The following is a 23,104-nucleotide window of genomic DNA, read 5'->3' on the forward strand; positions in this document are numbered from 1 at the left end:
TTTTTAGTATAAGTCAAGACTCACTAAGATATCAACGAGAATTTTAACCTCTTTATTAAGAATCAATGCTTCAAGCAACCAGCTCTCAATTGCACTGTATCAATCATATTTCAATAATTATTCAAGAATGCATTCTGCAGCTCACGCAGATACAGGCACACAGACAAGCATTGCACGAATTGATTCACGTAATTAATCACCCATATGCTGAAAATTCACCCTGATTTACGCTATTGCTTGGAATGCAAGCAGGAAGAATGGTCAGGGTTAGTAACACAAGAAGTCAATCTCAACAACATCATTTTAGGGAACAATTGTAAAAATTGCAACTAGAAGTAGATAGCATTAAGTGGTGGCATAGTGGTACCATCACTGGACTAATACACTGCTAATGTTTAATGTAACAAATGCCATCTTAGTGAAAGAAACTTACAATCCTTGCTTGGTCTGGCCTACATGTGATTTCAGATATACAACAATGTAGTTGACTCTGACTTGCCTTCTGGATGACTGAGAAAACCAATAAATTCAAGGGTAGTCAGGGATGGTAACAAATGGAGACCTTACTGATAACATATACATCTCATATTAAAATTGATTGTACAACTACTAATTCTCAGCATAATCAGTTAGAAGACCACTGAAGTCCATCTAGCCACTTCCAAGATTAAGGTAAAGAAATTGACCATGTTCTGATTGATAGAGTATAAGAAATATTTTCAAATAGACATAAATGGAGGTCTAACAATGATTGAAAATAATAACTTAACTGGGGAGTTCAAATGATGTCAACATCCTTGACAGGAAACAGGAGGAGGTGTTAGATATCTTAGAATGCACTAAGGTGGATAGATCCCCATGACCTGATCAGGTGTACCCTAGAACTCTGTGAGAAGCTAGAGAAGTGATTGCTGGGCCCTTGCTGTGATATTTGGGTCATTGATTGTCACAGGTGAGATGCCAGAAGACTGGGGGTTGGCTAACGTGGTGCCACAATTTAAGAAAGATGGTAAGGAAAAGTCAGAGAATTATAGACTGATGAGCCTGACATTGCTGGTGGGCAAGTTGTTGGAGGGAATCCTGAGGGACAGGGTTTACATGTGTTTGGAAAGGCAAGGACTGATTCAGGATAGTCCACATGACTTTGTGTGTGGAAAATCATTGTTCACAAACTCGATTGAGTTTTTTGAAGAAGTAATGAAGAGGATTGATGAGGGCAGAGTGGTGGACATGATCTATATGGACTTCAGTAAGGTGTTCGACAAGGTTCCTCATGGTAGACTGGTTAGCATGGTCAGATCTCATGAACTTCAGGGAGAACTAGCATTTGGATACAGTCTGTCCTAAAGATAGAAGGCAGAGGGTGCTGGTGAAGGGTTGTTTTTCAGACTGGAGACCTTCGACCAGTCGTGTGCCACAAGGATCAGTGCTGGATCCACTGTTTTTTGTCATTTATATAAATGATTTGGATGTGAACATAGGAGGTATAGTTCATAAGTTTGTTGATGACACCAAACTTGGAGGTGTATTGGACAGCAAAGAAGTTACTTCACAGTCCAACGGGTTCTTGATCAGATGGGCCAATGGACTTAGGAGTGGCAGATTAGAGAAATGTGAGGTGCTACATTTTGGAAAGGCAGATCAGGGCAGTACTTATACAGTTAATGGTAAGATCCTGGGAAATGTTGCTGCACAAAGAGACCTTGGAGTGCAGGTTCATAATTCCATAAAAGTGGAGTCGCAGGTATAATAGGATAGTGAAGAAGGCATTTAGTAGCTTTCCTTTATTGGCCAGAGCATGGAGTATAGGAGTTTGGAGGTCATGTTGTGGTTGTACAGGACAATAGTTAGGCCATTTGTGTGCAATTCTGGTCTCCCTCCTATTGGAAGAATGTTTTGAAACTTGAAAGGGTTCAAAAAAGATTTGCAAGGATGTTGCCAGGGCTGGACGGTTTGAGCTATAGGGAGAGGTGAAACAGGCTGGGGGAGTTTTCCCTGGAAGCTGAGGGGTGACCTTATAGAGGTTTATAAAATCATGAGAGACATGGATAGGGTAAATAGATAAGGTCTTTTCCATGGTTAGGTGAGTCCAAAGCTAGAGGAGAATGGTTTAGGATGAGAGGAGAAAGATTTAAAAAAAGACTTAAAGGGCAACATTTTCACGGGGTATAAACAATGACTGCAGATGCTGGAAACCAGATTCTGGATTAGCGGTGCAGGAAGACCACAGTAGTTCAGGCAGCATCCAAGGAGCAGCAAAATTGTCGTTTTGGGCAAAAGCCCTTCATCAGGAATAAAGGCAGTGAGCCTGAAGCATGGAGAGATAAGCTAGAGGAGGGTGGGGGTGGGGAGAAAGTAGCATAGAATGCAATGGGTGAGTGGGGGAGGGGATGAAGGTGATAGGTCAGGGAGGAGAAGGTGGAGTGGATAGGTGGAAAAGGAGATAGGTAAGTAGGACAAGTCTGGACAAGTCATGGACAGTGCTGGAAGTTTGGAACTAGGGTGAGGTGGGGGAAGGGGAAATGAGGAAACTGTTGAAGTCCACATTGAAGTGTTCCGAGGTGGAAGATGAGGCAGTCTTCCTCCAGGCATCTGGTGGTGAGGGAGCGGCAGCAAAGGAGGCCCAGGACCTCCATGTCCTCGGCAGAGTGGGAGGGGGAGTTGAAATGTTGGGCCACGGGTGGTGTGGTTGATTGGTGCGGGTGTCCCGGAGCTGTTCCCTGATGTCAGTGTCAAGTCAGTTGTCATTAATGGAGATGAAGAGGTCCAGGAAGGGGAGAGAGGTTCAGAGATGGTCCAGGTAAATTTAAAGTCAGGGAGGAATGTGTTGGTGAAGTTGATGAATTGCTCAACCTCTTCGCAGGAGAACGAGGTGGCACCAATGCAGTCATCAATGTAGCGGAGGGAGAGGTGGGGAGTGGTGCCAGTATAATTACGGAAGATCGACTGTTCTACGTAGCCAACAAAGAGACAGGCATAGCTGGGCCCATATGTGTGCCCATGGCTACCCCTTTGGTTTGAAGGGAGTGGGAGGATTCAAAGGAGAAATTGTTAAGGGTGAGGACCAGTTCGGCCAAACAAATGAGAGTGTCGGTAGAAGGGTACTGTTGGGGATGTCTGGAGAAGAAAAAACGGAGGGCTTGGAGACCCTGATCATGGCGGATGGAGGTGTAGAGGGATTGGATATCCATGGTGAAGATGAAGAGTGTGGTGCATGTATGAAATGAGCTGCCAGAGGAAGTGGTGGAGGCTGGTACAATTACAATATTTAAAAGCTAAAAATCATGCAAAATCAGGTTATAGTCCAATGGGTTTATTTGGAAGTACTAGCTTTTGCAGCACTGCTCCTTCAGCAGGTAGCTGTCTGATGAAGCTACTTGATGACAGCTACCTGATGAAGGAGCAGCATTGGGAAAGCTAGTATTTCAAAATAAATCTGTTGGACAATAACCTGGTGTTGGGCAATTTTTAACTTTGCCCACCCCAGTCCAACACTGGCACCTGCACATCATGGCTAACATTTAAAATGCATCTGGATGGGTATATGAAAAGGAAGAGATTAGAGGGTTATGGGTCAAATACTGGCAAATGGGACTAGATTAATTTAGGCTATGTGGTCAGCATGGATGAGTTGGACCGAATAGTCTGTTTCTGTGCTGTAAATCTCTATGACTCTGTGACTCTCTCAGACTGAGAAAAGGTTAAAGTATAAAGATTAGTATAGCATATCTACTTTATCCTCAACTCTTGCAGGTGCCAATATTTTACAGAATACTGCATTTCCTCAATGTACAATGATACATCAACCATACAAATCACAACAGATTTCATCACAATATTATTAATTGATGTTAATCCAAATTGATCAATTTATCTCATGTATGTACATTTATTTGTATCAGATTGATCTTTAGAATACTTCTTCAATCAGTTTTGAAAAATATTAGAACCTGTTCATTGCCTGAAGCTTGTGGAATTGAGATTTTTCAGCAGCTGCAAGCATTCAGACAGGGAGAAAGCACGTAGTATAGAAAAGCATATCTTTCTTTATAAGGTAGGGGGCCAGTTAGCTCATGTTGGCTCAATGGCTGGTTTGCAATTAAGTATGATGCCAACAGTATGAGTTCCATTTCTGTACCGGCTGAGGCTCCTTCTCAACTTATCCCTTTGCCTTAAGCATTGTGACCCTCAGGTTAAACCATCACCAACGATCTCTCTTTAATGAGAGAGCAGCCTTGTTGTCCTATAGGGTTATGTTAACTTTAACTTGCCTTTAGTTCATGTTGCATTGTTATACATCAGTAAAGTAACACAGCATTCAACTGAGTGCAGCTTCAAGCAGTTCTCATTAGTAACAAATTCAGGAGGAACAGGAGAGAATTCCCCAGTGGCTGATGTGATTGTTGGAGGCCAATGAATCTTAGGAGATTGTTCCACAAACTTCTCAGTGCAGTTTCCAACCTTAACAGCCTTCAACAATTGTCCTCCCATCAACATAAAGCCAAAAGAGGGGCTGGTTGCTGACTATTGTCCATTATCCAGCTTGATTTGCACTTTTTCAGGAAATGAGAACATTTATGCTTGCAGATAACTTGGACTTGCAACACCTAGAGACAATGACCTTCACTGATAAGAGAGAGCTAACTTTGCATCCTCGACATGCAATTGCATTAACACCATAAAGTTCTCAACCATCAATATCCCAGAAGTTGCCTTTGACAAGAAATTCACTTGTACTAGTCACTTACATGCCGGTAAGAGGCTAGATATTGTTAAGTCAATGATTTCCCTATCTGTGTTCAGTCTCTCAACCACCTACAATGAATAAAGAATTTGAGGAAATATTTTCTACATGACTAGATGGTTGGAGGTAGATCAAAACTCAGGAATCTTGGCAGAACTAAAGACAAAATATTCCACTTGATTGGTACCTTTATTCTACTTTAAATGTTCATTCCTCTGCTTCGTGTCTACCATGACTGCAATATGTACAGCCTACAGGATCCACAGCAACAACTTATTAAAGCTTCCTTAGCCTCAGCTCTGAAACTCACAATCTTCACCACTGAGAAGTAAAAGGCTGCATGGGAACACCATGGACTTACAGCTTTCCTCGAAACATGGGTTCAAGAATGAGTGTATTTATGTTTTCATGAAAAGTGCTGACCAGAGTGAAGAAATTAAGTAGGAAGATGCCACACATAATGATCAGAGTAATTCTTTCCACATGAATATTTGCACCAACTAGCAGAGTCACAAAAGATCTGCAGTCTAATTATTGTAAATGTTCTCCAAGTGCAAAATTCCTGATATTTATTTAAAATAAAAATTTGAACAGAATTAAATCTTCTCAATCTAGCACAAGTTGCATAAAGCTGTCCATCTGCAAAAACAGCCCTAAGAATACAAATACAAATCTTGCAAACAAATTGGGCTGTGATTTGTTTATAATCATAGTTAATGAAAATCTAATTGGGAACTGTTTTCTCTGGAGTTGAAATATCAAATTTATGTCTAATGGCCTCAATAACATTTGAAGAATGACTTTGTTTCTCTGAGATGGAAAAGATCATGTCATAAAAAAAACCTAATTTCCAAACAACAAAACTTGTTAAATGAAAAACTCTGGTTTAAGAGTCAAGTTTCAGAGAACTTTATAATTGCTCCTTCATTGAGCTAAGTTGGTGCATGCTCACATCTTCTGAACACATAGTTCATTATTAAAATTCTGGAACTTTCTGTAAGAGAACATTGTGCAAGCCTTCACCACATGGACTGTGACAATTCTTGACTGCTTTCTCAGACACAAACGAAGATTGAATAAAAATGCTCAACGTATCTCAAAGAATGAATGAAATTAATTCATTCAAAGAATGAATGTTTAGAAGACTGAGAGGGGATCAGATTGAGACATATAAGATTATGAAAGGATTGGACACTCTGGCAGCAGGAAACATGTTTTCGCTGATGGGTGAGTGCCGAACCAGAGGACACAGCTTAAAAATACGGGGTAGACCATTTAGGACAGAGACGAGGAGAAACTTCTTCACCCAGAGAGTGGTGGCTGTGTGGAACGCTCTGCCCTAGAGGGCAGTGGAGGCCCAGTCTCTGGATTCATTTAAGAAAGAGTTGGATAGAGCTCTCAAAAATAGTGGAATCAAGGGTTATGGAGATAAGGCAGGAAGCAGATACTGATTAGGAATGATCAGCCATGATCATATTGAATGGCGGTGCAGGCTCGAAGGGCTGAGTGGCCTACTCCTGCACCTATTGTCTATTGTCTATTGTCTAAAATGCTCCGTACTTCAAAATTACCGTCAATACAGGTCTGGAAGTCCTTGGATTTTAAAAAGTATTATCATGTTATGGGATGTGGGTACCACTGTCTACATCAGCATTTATTGCCCATTCCAAATTGCCTTTGAGATCTTTATTTGAATGTTAGCTGATTGTGAAATGTTAAATTAGTTACCTCTTTTGAATTGAGCTTGGATAAACACAAAGTAATGTTTGTTTACAGATAATCTACATTGTCTTAAAATGCTCTAGCTAAAACCTGCTCCAAGCAATTGTGATAGGAATTATTTAATTGAAATGTTAAATTTATTGTCAACATCTCTAATTATTTAGATCACACCTTAAGAATAATAAGGTGGCCTGTATAAAAGGACCAATGTGATGATACCAATGGATTCATTCTGTTTCAATAAAACTACACTTCTATTTAAAGTTTTGTGAATATATTTATGATTAATTTATATTTTCTTTTATCTTTGCAGATCTTTTGATTTTTTAATTCATTAAAATAGTCTCAGATGGACTTAATTGCAATTAATTACATTTTATTTATTTCAGATTGTTAACTGCACCTGATTTATATTTTGCTACATTCTCCCCCTCAGCCCCGCAAATAGCTTCTCTGGATCAAACACCATTAAAAATCATGTGGACAGTTGGTAATCCCAATTGCTTACAGATGTTCCATGGTGTTAATCAGAAAATCATGTACTAGGTTGAGTGTAGCTGTGGTGAAGGCCAGATTGAATGGCTTATTGTTTTTTCATATTTGTTGGGAAGCATTTGTCTGGCTATGTAAAACATTTAACTAAAGTAAGAATACGAGCATAAACTCACAACTTTCAAGGCACTAATTTGCTTCTTAATTATTTAACATTCATTGGCAACTATTTAAAGATTTAAAAAAATAAAGCTTGGAGAAATTAGTTACACTTGTATTTAGAGTGTACATTACAGTGGTACTGGAAATGCACAGCAGGTCAGGCAGCATCCGAGGAGCAAGCATTAGGAAGGGCTTATGCTCAAAACATCGATTCTCCTGCTCCTCGGATGCTGTCTGATCTGCTGCGCTTTTCCAAAACCACACTCTCGGCTCTGATCTCCAGCATCTGCAGTCCTTACTTTCGCCCTGTATATTAAATTGGTTTTGATTAATCTATAATGAACTCTCCTTATGTTTCTCCACCCTGATTTGTCAAATTGAGGGATGCCTCTGTTGATGGGCAGTGCCACATAGAACCACATAGACAGATAACTGAAGTGAAGTTCAGTGAGGAATTGTCAGTATTTGATGGAGAACCAAAAACAGTGCAAAGTAAAGCTACAATAAAACTAAGAAAAGCAAAGTATTGTGGATACTGGAACTTTCAAATAAAAACATAAAATGCTGCAGTCCAATATGCCTTGTTTTCCAATGAAAGATTTCTTTAACACTGTTTTTACTACATAAAAAGCTATCCTGGACAGAGACATGTTTTCTATGAGGTGGGGATGAATAGGAAAAAAGTGAATGGCAAGAGCAGGATGAAAGCAATAAAGAGTTCAGGTTGGCATAGGAAGGGTGGGATAGGGTGTAATAGAGATGATCATGAGGCAGGTGCTGATATGACAGGAAATGTCAATAAATCCATTTATGACATAATCACCTATGGGCACCAAGTATTTAAACTTGTCATAATATTTGTTGGCAATTTTTATTTTTTTCTTGATAATTTTCGTGATTGTCAGACATCTTCAACCAATCACTACACTGTTGAATTGTCTCAATATTCTAAAGACATTACAGATGTAAATGCTTTGTAAGTACAATGCAATAACGCAAATTGGGAATAAGGGAATCAAGAATTATGTTACTTTATGCTCAGCTAGCAAACATGAAGAAGTATGACTTGATCACAGTATCAGAGAAGTGTTAAAACACAAGAAGAGGCCATTCGGCCCTGCATCCCCATCCCTGCCTGCACCAGCTCAATAAAACAGTCTAATTATTTACTTTGAGTCTCTTGCTTTATCTTCATACATTTGCACATTATTTGGATCCAAATAATCAACCAATGCCTTCTTGAAAGCTGCTTCAAAGTGTTGAGGAAATTTGTTGCTAAGACTCTGAATTATGCTGAAGTTACCGCATTCTCAACAGAATACTGACCACTCTACAACACAATGCCACACGCAGCATTTTAATGAAATTTCTCACATTTCTTCCACTGAGTTAGAAACAACCCCTGAACACACTCCTACCCATTTAACAACTCCCCTTACTGGGCAATCTTTAAGCCGTATAACTTGTAAGTAAGCTTTTGGGTTCCAGGCCTTCACACAATTATGCACGTTCTTAGCTTTCATTTTCCCTCTCTGATCACTGTGCATGCTTTTGATTCTTAACTCTTTCTGGCCTGTCCATGCACCCCACCCCGAATAGTACTTGCTTTCTAGAGTTTTTCCAGTGCTTTGAGAGCAATAGTGACTGCACTTCCAAAGAAAATTATGATCTGGTGACACCAAAGTCACTTTATAATAGCATCATTTTCCTTGTTCCTAATTGACCTGCAGGAGGAGCAGAAGGGGAGAAATCAAGGAAACTCAAAACTGTCTCGTTCTATTCTGTGACTCTGTTTCTGGTGTTCCATATATTCTGTTATGTAGTCCCTCTGTGACACTCATTCGTTCTCAGTAATTAGTATATTTTTCTGTTTAATTTGTGTTACTAAGCATCTGCAGATTTCTGGATATGTTTGGTTTCTTAGAATATTCCACTTTCCCATATAGCTCAATATCAACTGCATCACTTCACTTACAGCATTTTCATTAAAAATGTTTGCGATTATTAATGGGGTTATTTTAGGAGTTGTAGCTGTTCTTTAAGAGACTCCACCGCAAACATTTACCTAAATGGAAACATTATAACTGGTAACTATCTTTTTTATTTGTCTTTTTTTATTAAGTGCAGAATGAATAATCCAGTTTATAATTCCATTATAATCTGTTTCTGGCCAGTTAATGATCCACTTTATAAGTTCATGAGGTGATGTTTGAATCTTGGTATGACATTTTTAGGCATCTCTCGCTCCCTTGGTGAAAAAATGGAACATTAACACAGATGTCATTATTAATGTGAAAATCAGTCAGCTATCTGGAAAGAAATAGATACAGTCTTACAATAGCAACACTCTTACACTGTATCATCACAAGTTGATCATCATAATTTCTTAAAAATGGCATCTCAGCCTTGCACTGACTGTTGGTTTTGAAGTTGAAGTTGTGGTATTTACATATTATTTGCCCATTAAATTTGGCACAGAAATCTAAGTTCAGTAATTAATAGATTAAGTACAATTTTATAATCAATTGGCAGGCTCTTGTGTCACAGTGATAGTGTCCCTGTTTCTGGGTCAGACGGCGTGGGTTCAACTTTTACCTGCCTTGATGGCATGTCCAAACAAATTCATTAAAGTCGCTCTAATTGATTTGCTATGAATAAACCTCGTTTAATCATAGAGGTAAGGGACCCATCAACATAAAGAGGTGTGACTCCTGGTACTTTTGAGGAGCCACCAACGCTGCTTGTCTTCAGTGTTTAAACACTCTACTGTGCATTGCTTCAGGTCCCATGGTCCAGTTTTCTTACAGGTCTTTCCCCTTTTGTCCAAACTTTGAGTCCCAGTTGTTATATTTCTAGCATATTAAATAGGTATCATTTGGTAGCATAATTGATGACATAATTTCATCATCATTTTGCTGATAAAATAGACCAATGGGCAGGAGCTGACTGGTCCTGTTTTCTGTGGGTGGAACAAAGGTCAACAATTTTCTCTATAGTTAAGTGGATCCAAGTGTTTTAGTTGGCAAGAACCACTTGACTAGGGGCATATTTAATTTTAGAGTTAAGTTCAGCACAATGTTTCCAGACCCAATGCCATGACAAGTGTGAATAATGACTTCATGACACCACTTGAGTGAATCAGACTTGCTGCAGAATGGCTTAAGAGTGTAGAAAGAGTCCAAGATGGATTATCTGCCCAGAACTTCAGGATGAAGATAGTTGGAAATGTTTCAGCTTGGAGTTTACTCATGTTGAGTTCTGCTACCATGCCGAATGTGGATTTCATGTGATCTCCTTCTTCCATTAGTTGTGTTTCACTATTTGTACTGAATGTGACCATGTCCATTTCTGACATCACCCTATTCAAAACAGGCTGCCTGATTGGCAATGCAATCACCACCTTGGCAGTACTTTCTTCCATTTCTGGCACACAGTCGCAGGATGTTTCATAGCCAAGGCTTCTTCACATTACACATAGACAGACGCACACAGGCAGACAGACACAGACAGACAGACACACACACACTCTCACAAAAATGTACATGGGCTAAGATCTTGGAACTCTGTACTGATAGCCTGCAGACAGCAATAGTTAACAGTTCAAGAAGCCAACTCACCATCAACTTCTCAAAAATAATTAGGGCTGGGGAATAAATGCTGACCTTGCCAGTTAACAGCAGCATTTTAATACATTCAATGTACCCTTGTTAAGGATTTGAGGGATTTTAATGAAAACATACTCTGATTTTACAGAGATTACAATGTTCCATAATCCTGTTTGGTGTTCAGATGGTACAACTGCAGATTAGCCTGATAAAGTTGCTTTCCCTCAGGTTGGCAGCATAACGGATATATTCAGACAATGTTTTTCTTCAGTTCACTGTCTGGCATACAGCCCCATGTTCTCCACCACAGGCAGGGAGAGGTTGCAGGTCCAACCACAGGTTGTTGATACCAATCAGATTCATACCAGCCTTCTAGTCAAATGGACCAACCAAGGTGCCAAGTAGTCTTGGTTGCTGTGGCATCACAGACTTTTACATGCTAATTGTAATCTGGAGCTCTGGATAGTGATGGGAGAAGCATCAATTTACTTTCCAGCATATAGCTGACCAGAATGGTAAGGGTAAAAGTGAAGTCACCATACCTCAAATGGATCATAGAGAGAAAGAAAGAAAGAGAGATGACTGGAAGGTCATCACAGCTCAGGCGAAGGGAGAGGTTGAGAAGGACAGCCCTTCCTGATAACCTCAGCCAGTGCAGGAATTGAAGCCTCACTGTTGGCATCACTCTGCATCACAAACTAGATATCCAATCAACTGAACTGACCAACCTCCTGACCAGAAAATCTGCCATAACAAAAACAGACAGCATATGTGGAGAAAGAAACAAAAGTTCACTTTTCGGTTCCAATCTCTGGAACTGCACAGAAGAGGCATATTGTACTCAAAATGTTAACTTTTTTCTCTTTTTACACATGCTGCCAAACATTTTGAGTTTACCAGGATTTTCTGTGTTCATTTCAGGTCTCCAGCATCTGCAACACTACTTTTATTTCAGGATACCTCCTGCTTTTACTGCCTGTAAATGACAGGTGGTAGCAAGAATTACAAGTTGCAATTCCACCTGTTTGATCACATTGTGAACACACCACCATAGGACATCAAGTCCCAAGTGGGACTTGAACTTAGAATTTTTGGCTCATTGGCAGGGACAAAACTAAGAGTACTACAGCACTTCCTATTTGGGAGAAACAGAGCAGAACAGGTTGTGGATGAACCAAGAGGAAACAATAATTCTCACAATTTTGCTGCAATGATAGATAGAATAGAATGAATGAATGATTTATTTATTGTCACTTGAACTCTACAGTGAATAAGACAGTAAAATACAGTGAAATGCTTCAACAGTCACCACAATCCGGCACCATTTTGAATAGTTTAAGAATAAAAAGGGTAAAAGATATAACTGAAAGAGAGTCCTGAACCCTTAGCTGGCTCACCAATGGGCCACTACCCCTCCTCCACCACACTGAAGGTCATTTCCATACCAACAGGCCCACTGTTATTTCAAGCATATATTCATGTCTCAAAATCTTCACTTTTCATTGGTACTTCCATAGACTTTTGGACTAAGCATTAGGAAAATAGGAAAGTCATCAGGGTCCTTCCATGCTCAAAGTTTATGTTAAATTTTATGTGGTTTTTTCACCTATTTTTGGGAAGATTTGTCATGTATTTATATGAAGATGAATTTGACACTTTGCACATCAGTGATTATTTGGCTTGTATTTTCGGTCAATGACCATTCAAGGAGTAATGGAAGTTTAAGACAAATGCATTTTAGATTTAATACAGGCACTGCAATACAAGAAGTATGCTTTGACAAGTGGTGACATATCTTCTGGAAAGGTGTCTTGATAAAGCTTCAATCACAGCCTTCTCTCTGCTGCAGATGTTGTTTTAGCTGCTGGTGCTTCGTTCTTTCGTTCACCTGAACATTTTTGGCAAAGGCGAGCATTTATTGCTCACCCTGCATTTTTCTAGAGACGTTGATGGTGAAAAAAACTTCTTGAACTGCTGCAGTCTAACTCACATACCATTTTACTAGGAAGGGAATTTTGGGATACAGAGCAAGCAACACTGAAGAAACAGTGATATTTCCAAGTTAGGATAGTGTGTGATTGGAATATACTTGTAGGCATTAATGTCTTGCACGATATGCTGTCATTGAGTATAACAGGCAGTAAGTTTGGAAGACACGGTCAAAGTAGGTTTCCCAAGCAGCAGCAATGCATCTTTATTATGGAAAACAGTCAGCCACTGTGCATATTTGAAGGAGGAAGTGGATGTTCAAGGTGTTGGAGTGGTACCCCAAACACGCATACTGCTTTAGTGTCAAGCTTTCTGTGTTGTTGGAGCTGAACTCATTCAGGCAAATAACGAGTATTCTATCCTGACTTGTGCCTTGTAGATGGTGGACAGGCTTTGCAGAGTCAGAAAGGGAGTTACTCATAGCAGAATTTGCAGCCTCTGACATGCTCCTGTAGCCACACTATATATGTTAGCTAGTCCAGTTCAGTTTTTGGTCAATAGTAAATACCCAAAATGTTGATGGTGAGGGATCTAATTCTGGTAATGGTATTGAATTTCATGTGGAAATGGTTAGATTCTATCCTGTTAGTGATAGCCATTGCCTGCTAAATTGTATGTCATGAATGTTACTTACCACTAATAAATTCACATCTGGATATTGTTCGGATCTTGCTGCACATAGACCTGGTTTGCTTCAGTTTCTCAGATGTTTCTAAACATTGTGCTATCATAAATGAACATCCCTGCCTCTGGGCATTTGATGGATGGAAGGTCATAGATGAAGCAGCTGATGAAAGTTGGGTCATGGACACTCCCCTGAGGAATTCCTGTAGGAATTGAGATGATTAACCTTCAACAATAACCATCTTCCTTTGTGCTAGGTAGGACTTAAACTAGTGAAGGTTTTCTTGCTGATTTCATTGCTTTCAAGGTTGCTAGGACTCCATGACAAAATAATGAACCAAATATTACCTTAATGTCAAGGGTAGTCACTCCCACTTTCCCCTTTGACATTGGGATCTTTGACATTCCCTACCCTAGAGGATGTGGAAGCTCAGTCATTAAGTAAATTCAAAAGAGAGCTGATATATTTCTAGAGACTAATGACATTAAGGGACATAAGGATAGTGTGAATATACAACATTGTGTAGATGATCAGTCATGACATACAATGGCAGAACAGGTTTGAGAGGATGAATGATTTTATCCTGTTCCTATGTTATAATGTTAGGTAATCTGGCTTTATTTCACTGTCTGTCGCTCCTACTGAATACCTGTAATTTCACTGCCCTCTGCCTTGGACTTCTAGTCTTGAAGCTTTCTAGAGGAGTAAAGTCTGAAGAATTCAACAGCCAAGCATTATATGTCACCAGCCTTGAAACATTCTGAAAAGCACATCCACCTATATCAACATTTGTCCTTTCTGAGATTCTGTTGCTTGCTTAGAGTGAATGGATTCTTGTTCTTGTGTGGCAGTCACTCATTTTAAATGTATTGAGGATCCTGAAAAATAGTTTTGAACTTGCAGTACTGACAGGTTCATTTAGGACATTGTGCTTTTCTTTGCTAAATGGAATATAAAGGAGACTTCCAAGTCTTTATAAGGGGATAAATACATTTTAGCAATAATAAACTAGTGACGATCAAATAAGGAACTAATATCAGGAATTATGGGAATAACATCTCTTTCTGTTGATTGCATGAACCCAGTCAATTCTATCAATAACCTTGAGAGATGCCATGACTCCCTTGTTTCTCTGGATTATCTTATTAGATATGGTACATTGCATCTGCTTGCTTCCTCTTCTCCACTTCTGAGGCTTGATTGAGAATGACTAAAATCTAATTTACTTTCAGATTCCAGTTGATATCATTTACAACAAAGTTCACGTAAGGGTATCAGCTGAAATCAAAAGTGGGTTGCAATATTGTGCTTGCCTTGTACTATTTACTTTTAATTAGTATAATAGAGACTTTGGTTCCTTTTTGTAGCTATCTGATTCCAAATTGCTCTGTCTATTTGGTCGGCAATGATCCATTTATTCATAGCTTTTGTTAACTAATTGGTTTCCTCAGATACACTGTGCTATTGCGGTCAGCAGCTTCTCTACATGCATGATCTCCGTGTATCATTGAATACAATTAATTCTTTGTATTGATTCCAATCAACATTCATTAACTTTCTACACTGTGGCCAGACTTTGCTGTAGCAGGGAAAATAGTGACATGGCCTAACAAATGACCTTCTCTCCACCATAAAGTCAGAAGTGGGCATGTTCACTCATAGCTGCACAATGTTCAGCACCATTTGCAACTCTTCTAAAACTATGGGATAAGGAAATAATGAGAGCCAGGACTGAGAAAGAGAGCAAACTAAAGGGGGTAAATGTAATGTCAAGTAGGGTAGAGAAATGTTAAAAAAGAGAGCGAAAGAAAGACATGGATTTACAGAAACTGATAAATGGGCAGAAGGAAAAGCAGACAAAAATTATAAAAGTTTTAATTTTGGTGTTTTTATAAGTTCCAATATCAATAACTCAGATCCATTATTTGGCAGTCATTAGCACTCACTGCATGGTCAAAAAGATATTTAAGCTTGTAATTATTCATCTTAAATATTTGCAGCAACTTTAGTTTGTATGTGCCATTCTAATACAACTACACTGTGCCATTTAATGCTTGTGAACTGGAAGGCCGACAGTGCTTTTTAATTTTAGTAAAGCCAGGGCTGATAGAGGTGCTTGACAATTTGCAAAACTCTGGGATTCAGGCTTGGGTGGGCCTGGGGATATTGTCATTCACATCATTGGCCACACTGAGCAGCCAAATCTTCAGGTCCGAAAAACCAACATTAAAAATAATGAAAATAAAGCTGACAGTCAGTTCTGATTTTTTTCAAACAAACCTAGTCTTTCAGGTCTGTTTCATGGATAGTTGCTTGTGCGGCTGCTTCTGACTTCAGGCTGTCTTGTGGAATTCTTGAAAATCTTGAAAGAAATCCTGAATTTTTGTTTAAAATACCACCAAGAAAACCACAAAGCTGCCTGAAGATTAGTAGCAGCATTTATTACTTGGTGTGACTGTCGTGAGATTGCTCTTGCTTGAAAATCTGGTTATAAAATGGTGAGTGAAATCCCTGGAATGAGCTCGACTTCCATCCATTGTCTCTGTTCACATGTCTCACTGCCTTGGGAAAGCAGCCGACATAATCAATGACTCCTTCCACCCCAGCGACACTCTTCCACCCTCTTGTATCAGGCAGATGATACAGAAGTTGGGAAACACATTCTAACAATTTCAGGAACAGCTTCTTTCCTACTGTTATCAGATTTCACCATGAACCTTTTGCATAGAGCTGATCTTTCTCTGTATCTTCTCTATAGCTGCAACAATACCTTCTGCAATCTGTTCTATTATTTTGAGATACTTTTGTAAGGAATGATTTGCCAATATAGCACGCAAAACAATACTTTTCATTGTATTTTGGTACAAGCCATATTAATAGATCAAATCAAATAAAATTTTAGAGGAGGTGACTTTTAAGGCCATTCTGAATGCTGATGTGATGGGCTAGCTGGTCTTGGTCTTTGAAAATTATCTCATGAACAGAGGGTAGAATCATAGCTGGAGTTCATTACTTTTTGATGCTTATGAAAATTTATTGCAAACAGACTCTATGCAGTGAAATTGCCAGGAGTGTGTAAATTACAGTGAATCAGGAATCTGCATTACATCTCACAAGATTTTCCAGCGTCTTTTCCATAGACTTAAGTTGTGCCTGATTTGTCTTCTAACCTGTTAACCCATTCCATGTTCTCATGAGATTCCTGAGGTATTGAAACATTGTGATAAAGTTACATAGCATGATAGAGAATGGAAATAATTCTATAATGAGAAGCATCATTCAGCAGGATCTTCAGACTTGCTAATTAGAAAAGCAGAGATATAATTGTGAACAATTCAGTCTTTATCTTCTGGTCTCTTAAAAGTTGTTTTGCCCAAAGCATTGTTAGCTCCAATGCTTCTCACTAACAGTGAAGACATATGTTATTCAATCATTCCACGTTGTCACTTAGGAGTTACTTAATCTTTCTGCCCTGTGAGAAAGGTGATCCAATTTCAGCCCTTGTATGAAACAAGGATGTTATTTCAAGATTCGTTATTGTAGTTATTATATTAAATATATAAAAGAAAACTTAAAAGGTTTTCTTTTTCTGGGTTACAAGCATTGAATTTTGTCCCCAAATATTAATTTGCTGTCACTCGGTACAAATTTTACACGTTAATGAGGGACGAGGCAGTCACCAGGATGTGTGTTACTGCTGAGGTAATATAAGTACCTCTGGGTATTCTTTGTCAAAGTAGCAATATTGCACAATGCTATTAATGTAAACTACTTGCTTTCTGGTTTAATTAAGAGTGACGATCTGATCTCTTCATAAACTAATGCTGCATGAGAGTGTTATTGCTTGCAATATTAATGACCCAAGCTGGAAATATAGGACAATATTTATTATCTGATGCTAATAATGGGAATTAGAATTTTACAAGGATGCTGTGTGGTTGGGATTGGGGAATTTAAGGTGCTGGAGTTTGGATGCAGCAACTTGAGATAGAAAGGGCTGGGAATTGTGAAGAGCAGAAATTCAACATATAAAGGGAGAAGTCAAAATGTGTGGTGCTGGAAAAGCATAGCAGGCCAGGCAGCAGGAGCAGGAGAGTCAATGTTTTCATCAGGAATGTGTTGGGGGGAGGGGAGGGAATGTGCCCGAAGGGGCTGAGAGATAAATGGGAGGGCCCCTTGACTCCCTCCCACATTGATCTCCTTTCATTTCTCCATTTACAGTTCATGGGAGGACTGTATTTTTGGAGGTCACCACCGCTGTAGCCTCAGTGGGGACCTGTAGAGTACAATGGTAGGCAGGACTAAACTGTAGGAATGGGACTTGGAGGTTTAGATAAGAATTATAGTCGTAATTCCAGGTGGCGTGTCAGGACGACATGTGGGGGAAGACCAGTCTAAAGGTGGCAGTTAGATTAGATTACTTACAGTGTGGAAACAGGCCTTTCGGCCCAACAATTCCACACCAACCTTCTGAAAAGCAACCCAAGCAGACCCATTCCCCTACACCTAACTCTACAGGCAATTTAGCATGGCCAATTCACCTAACCTGCACATTTTTGGACTGTGGGAGGAAACTGGAACACCCGGAGGAAACCCAAGCAGACACGGGGAGAATGTGCAAACTCCACACAGACAATTGCCAAGGCGGGAATTGAACCCAGGTCTCTGGCACTATGAGGCAGCAGTGCTAACCACTGTGCCACCGTGGACCATGGAGGATTTTTAGGAGGAGTGGGTGGAGGCCTTCCATATGCACTTGACTCCTAAGAGTGAGGTATAAACGGAAAATCACTGTGACCTTATCCGGAGTGGGGGTGGAATCTGTTGTTGTGGACTCCATATTTGAGTGTTGGGAGGCTCTTCAAGGGGCAATTGCATCAGTAAAACACTTGTGGGCTGAAGCTATCTTAATCATAGCATCGTGTATGTGAAATACATGCAGTGTCCAAGCATATGTAATCTTGACCATGTCATTTGTCATTGCAGATTGAAGGTAGTCATCTCTGTTAGGCAGAAATCATCACAGGTGACTTTAAAAGTGGTACCTGTGGGTCACAAAAGCACAAAGAAATTGTGAGATTTCACAGGCTGCACCATGATGCAGAACTGATGTCCTCTCACCTAGAGCCATCAATATTCTGCAACATCCTCTTGTATGCAATGCTGCCTTTCTTGGGTGATGTGGGGCTGGGAGGAGAAGGCTTCAGTACTCATGTAGAACTTAAAATCTCATACTGTATCTTTGTGTGACTGGTGGTGCCTTCTTTAGAATAAGCTATGTCAAAGCAGCACTTTAAGGCATTTCAAGGCACTCCTTGTCAGAGTGCTGCATGTCCCATTGTGTGGAAGAGGATATAAACTGTCAGTTGTGAGTGATGTGAATGCTGATTGCTCACGTTACTAAGGACCTGTTCTGTTTCTTACATTCCTCACAGTGGGTCATCGTTAGCATGACTGATGGATCCAGGCACAGCAGGGGTTACCATCACCGTTGCTGTGAAGCAACAAAAATGCAGAGGACTGAAAGATGAACAGATGCTCCAGTAAGCCCAGGACTGTCAACAATCTCCAGCGAAGGCCAAACAGCCTCCACATGAAGAGGTATCAATTGAAGATCCCTTCAGGGTGAGCAGGGGGTAAAGGAGAGTGAAAGTCTTGTGTCTCCGATACCATTTCCTCTGGATGGGCAAGGCTCAGTTTTGATGCAGACTGTGGTTGTCCCACTGTCGGGGAACTATACCATCTGCTGGAACAGAACCTGAGTAGCTATCCTATCCAAGTGGTTATCAAGGTAATAGCTGCATTGAACTTTTATGGAACTTGCTTTTTAAACAGAATTCCAAGAGATCTATATGGAATCTCTCAATTATCCACACATAAATGTATCAAGACTGTTAGCAATGCCATTTGTACCAGATCTCATCACTTCATCTCATTTCTCTGTAATGAGGTCAGTGTTACAGCCTGAGTAATAAGTTCTGGCAACATAGGTGCAGGGTGCTACAGAATGTATAAATGTTGCATTGTAAGGCTATGTTACAGCATTAAAAAAAAAGATTCCATCCTATCAATGCGCAAGTCATCTGTGATGATTGATACCACATCTTAGAAATCTGAACAGGTTCCCGGGGACTTGCACCTTTGAGAAATCTGTAGTTCAAGGGTCCAAATGCCTTACCAAGAATGGTTACTGGAGGACAAGGGCTACCTTTGTGACCATAGCTGATGACTCCATCATACAAGACCCTGATTGAGGCAGAGTGTCAGTTCAGTGCAGCCCATTCTTTGACCATAATGGGGCAGACAACGGATCTCCGAAAGGTGAGGTTTTGATGCTTGACTTGGGCTTGGGCCCTTAGAGTTCAATCTAGATACAGTGCACAGCTGACACCAGCCACGCTGTGCTCTTCATATTGAGAGTAGGTAAAGGGTATTTAACCGAGCCTGACAAGTTGTGACAGCAGCAGCAGCAGTCTTCCAAAGAGAAGGATGAGGACATTGAGCAGGATGTACACTACATTCTACACAATAAAATGCAGCAACCTGATCTGGAAAAGCCAAAGGAGGCAATTAAAGTCAGAGAGTCATAGAGGTATACAGCATGGAAACAGACGCTTCGGTGCAACTTGTCCATACCAACCAGATATCTGAAATAAATCTAGTCCCATTTGCCAGCATTTGGCTCACATCCATCTCAACCCTTCTTGTTCATATATCCATCCAGATGCCTTTAAGGCTGTAATTGTACCAGCCTCCACCACTTTCTCTGGCAGCTCATTCAATGCATACACCACCCTCTATGTGAAAATGTTGCCCCTTGGGTCCCTTTTAAATCTTTCCCCTTAAACCTATGGCCACTAGTTTTGGACTCCCCCATCTCGGGGAAAAAACCTTGTCAATTTAGCCTATCCATGCCCCTTATGATTTTATAAATCTATAAGGTCACCCCTCAACCTTCAATGTTCCAGGGAAAATAGCCCCAGCCTATTCTGCCTCTCCCTATAGCTCAAACCTTCCAACCCTGGCAGCATCCTTGTAAATCTTTCCTGACCTTTTCAGGTTTTTCAAAATCTTTCATACAGGAGAGGAGATTAGAATTGCATGCAGTATTCCAAATGTGGCCTAATCAATCTTCTGTACAGCTGTAACATGATCTCCCACCTCCTATATTTAATGCTATGACCAAACACCCTCTTCACTATCCTGTCTACTTTCAAGGAACTATGAATCTACACTCCAAGATCTCTTTGTTCAGCTACACTCCCCAGGATCTTACCATTAAGTGTGTAAGCCATACCCTGATTTGCCATTCCAAAATGCAAACACCTCACATTTATCTACAATAAACTCCATCCGCCTCTTCTCGGCCATTGGCTCATCTGGTCAGATCCAGTTGTAATCTGTGGTAACCTTCTCCACTGTCCAATACATCTCCTATTTTGGTGTCATCTGCAAGCTTACTAACCATATCTCCTATGTTCACATCCAAATCATTTATATAAACGATCAAAAGCAGTGGACCCAGCACTGCTTCTTGTGGCACACCACTGGTCATAGGCCTCCAATCTGAAAACAACCCCAGCCTGTTCAGCCTCTCCCAATAGCGCAAACCCTCCAATCCTGGCAATATCCTTGTAAATCTTTTCCGCACCTTTTCAAGTTTCTCAACATTCTTCCTACAGGACGGAAACCAGAATTGCATGCACTCCACTGGTCATAGGCCTCCAGTCTGAAAAGCAACTCTCCACCACCACCCTTTGTCTTCTATCATCAAGCCAGTTCTATATCCAAATGGCTAGTTTTCCCTATATTCTATGTGATCTAACCTTGCTAACCAGTCTCCCATGAGAAACCTTGCCGAACGTTTTACTGAAGTCCATATAGATCATGTCCACTGCTTGCACTCATCAATCCTCTTTTTATTTCTTCAAAAACTCAATTAAGTTAGTGAGAGACAATTTCCTACACACAAAGCTTGTCACTGTCCCTAATCAGTCTTTGCCTTTCCAAACACATGTAAACCCTGTCACTCAAGCTTCCCTCCAACAACTTGCCCACCACTGATGTCAGAATCACCGGTCTAAAGTTCCCTGGCTTTTCCTTACCACCTTTTTTAAATAATGGCACCACGTTAACCAACCTCCAGTCTTTCTGAGCTCACCTGTGGCTTTCAATGATCAAAGTATCTCAACAAGGGGCCCAGCAAACACTTCCCTAGCTTCCCACAGAGTTCTCAAGTACACCTGATCAGGTAAAATTTATTCATTTTTACACATTTCAAGCCATCAAGGCACCTTCACCTCTGCAATATGGACATACTTCAAGATATTGATATTTATTTTCCCATGTTCTATATCTTCCATATCCTTCTCCACAGTAAACACTAATGTAAAGTAGTTGTTTAGTATCTCCCTCATCTCCTGCAGTTCCACACATAGGTGGCCTTGATCTTTAAGGGGCAAAAGTGTGGTGCTGGAAAAGCACCAGGTCAGGCAGCATCCCAGAAACAGGTGGGAAAAGTGCAACAGGTTAGGCAGCATCTGACAAACAGGAGAGGAAAAGCAAAGCAGGGCTTAAGCCCAAAACATCGATTCTCCTCCTCCTTGGATGCTGCAGTACCACACTCTTGACTCTGATCTCCAGCATCTGCCGTCCTCACTTTCTCTTGATCTTTAAGGGACCCTATTCTTTCCCTTTTATTCTTAATGGATTTGTCAAACCCCTTTGGAGTCTCCTTAACTCTATTTGCCAAAGCTATCTCATGTCCCTTTTTCCCCCTCCTGATTTCCCTCTCAAGTATACTCCTCCTGCCTTTATACTCTTGTAGGGATTTACTCGATCTCTGCTGTCTATACTTGGCATATGCTTCCTTCTTTTTCTGATTCAAAGCCTCAATTTCTCTATTAATCCAGCATTTCCCACACCTACCAGCCTTGCCTTTCACCATAACAGGAGTATACTGTCTCTGGACTCTGGTTATCTCACTTTTGAAGGCTTCCCACTTCCCAGTCATCCCTTTACCTACAAATATCTGCCCCCGATCAATTTTTGAAAGTTCTTGCCTAATACCATCAAAATTGGCCTTCCTCTAATTTATAATTTTAGCTTCTAGAGCATGCCTATCATTTTTCATCACTATTTTTAAACTAATAGAATTATGGTCACTGACCCAATTAGTTGTCTCAATCAAAGAAATTGCCTTCTCCTCTGGTATTTTCATCAATGTTGGGCAGGATGGTGCTGCCATTTGACAACATCACCAGGTAAATTCTCCAACCTCGTGGCAATGGCCATCCCTACACCAGAGGAGAAATGATTGTTCCCACCCCGCCCCACACTTGATTGCAGCAGCCTGGTTACACGATCTCAGCCTTCCTCAAGAAAATCTCTCACTTTTCATTGTGTGCCATAGCATTGTGGCATCCCCATCTTCATCAATCAGCTTCATTTGCAGCTGTCACATGCAGTGAAACCCCTCTGGCAATTGAGTTGTTGCTCTCTGGTTTGGCCAGCAGCTGTGGAGGGAAAAGCTGTCTTCTTCAGTTGGATGAAGATCCTGACCAGTGACTTGGTGATTACTGCCTCTGGTAAAATGCAGGCCCGCAGCTGCACTAGCCACCACAGCAGGGTTAGCTTTCACTTCTGACCCTAGAGTTGTAACTTGATTCCCTTTCAAACACTCAACTACTTAATGAGACTGCCATGTCTCTCAACATCATCTGATTATCTCCCTGTTCCAGCAAAATCTTCTACTGAATCCTTCAA

General features: G+C 40.4%; 1 protein-coding gene across 4 annotated transcripts in view; it reads right to left on the minus strand.

The window, feature by feature from the left end:
- Positions 1-23,104, minus strand: part of LOC132823032 (hyaluronan and proteoglycan link protein 1-like) — a 125,711-nt gene that overhangs the window by 33,563 nt on the left and 69,044 nt on the right. Inside the window, exon 1 of one of the 4 annotated variants that reach the window (XM_060836604.1) lies at positions 13,349-13,427. The exons of the other annotated variants lie outside the window; for them this stretch is intronic. Coding sequence (XP_060692587.1) covers positions 13,349-13,394 — 46 coding nt within the window. The 5' untranslated portion in view covers positions 13,395-13,427. Of the gene's footprint in view, positions 1-13,348; positions 13,428-23,104 lie in introns of those variants that run through there. 4 annotated transcript variants of the gene reach the window in all.

The sequence above is a fragment of the Hemiscyllium ocellatum genome, chromosome 2 (genome assembly GCF_020745735.1).
Source record: "Hemiscyllium ocellatum isolate sHemOce1 chromosome 2, sHemOce1.pat.X.cur, whole genome shotgun sequence".
In the NCBI taxonomy this organism is placed as follows: domain Eukaryota; kingdom Metazoa; phylum Chordata; class Chondrichthyes; order Orectolobiformes; family Hemiscylliidae; genus Hemiscyllium; species Hemiscyllium ocellatum.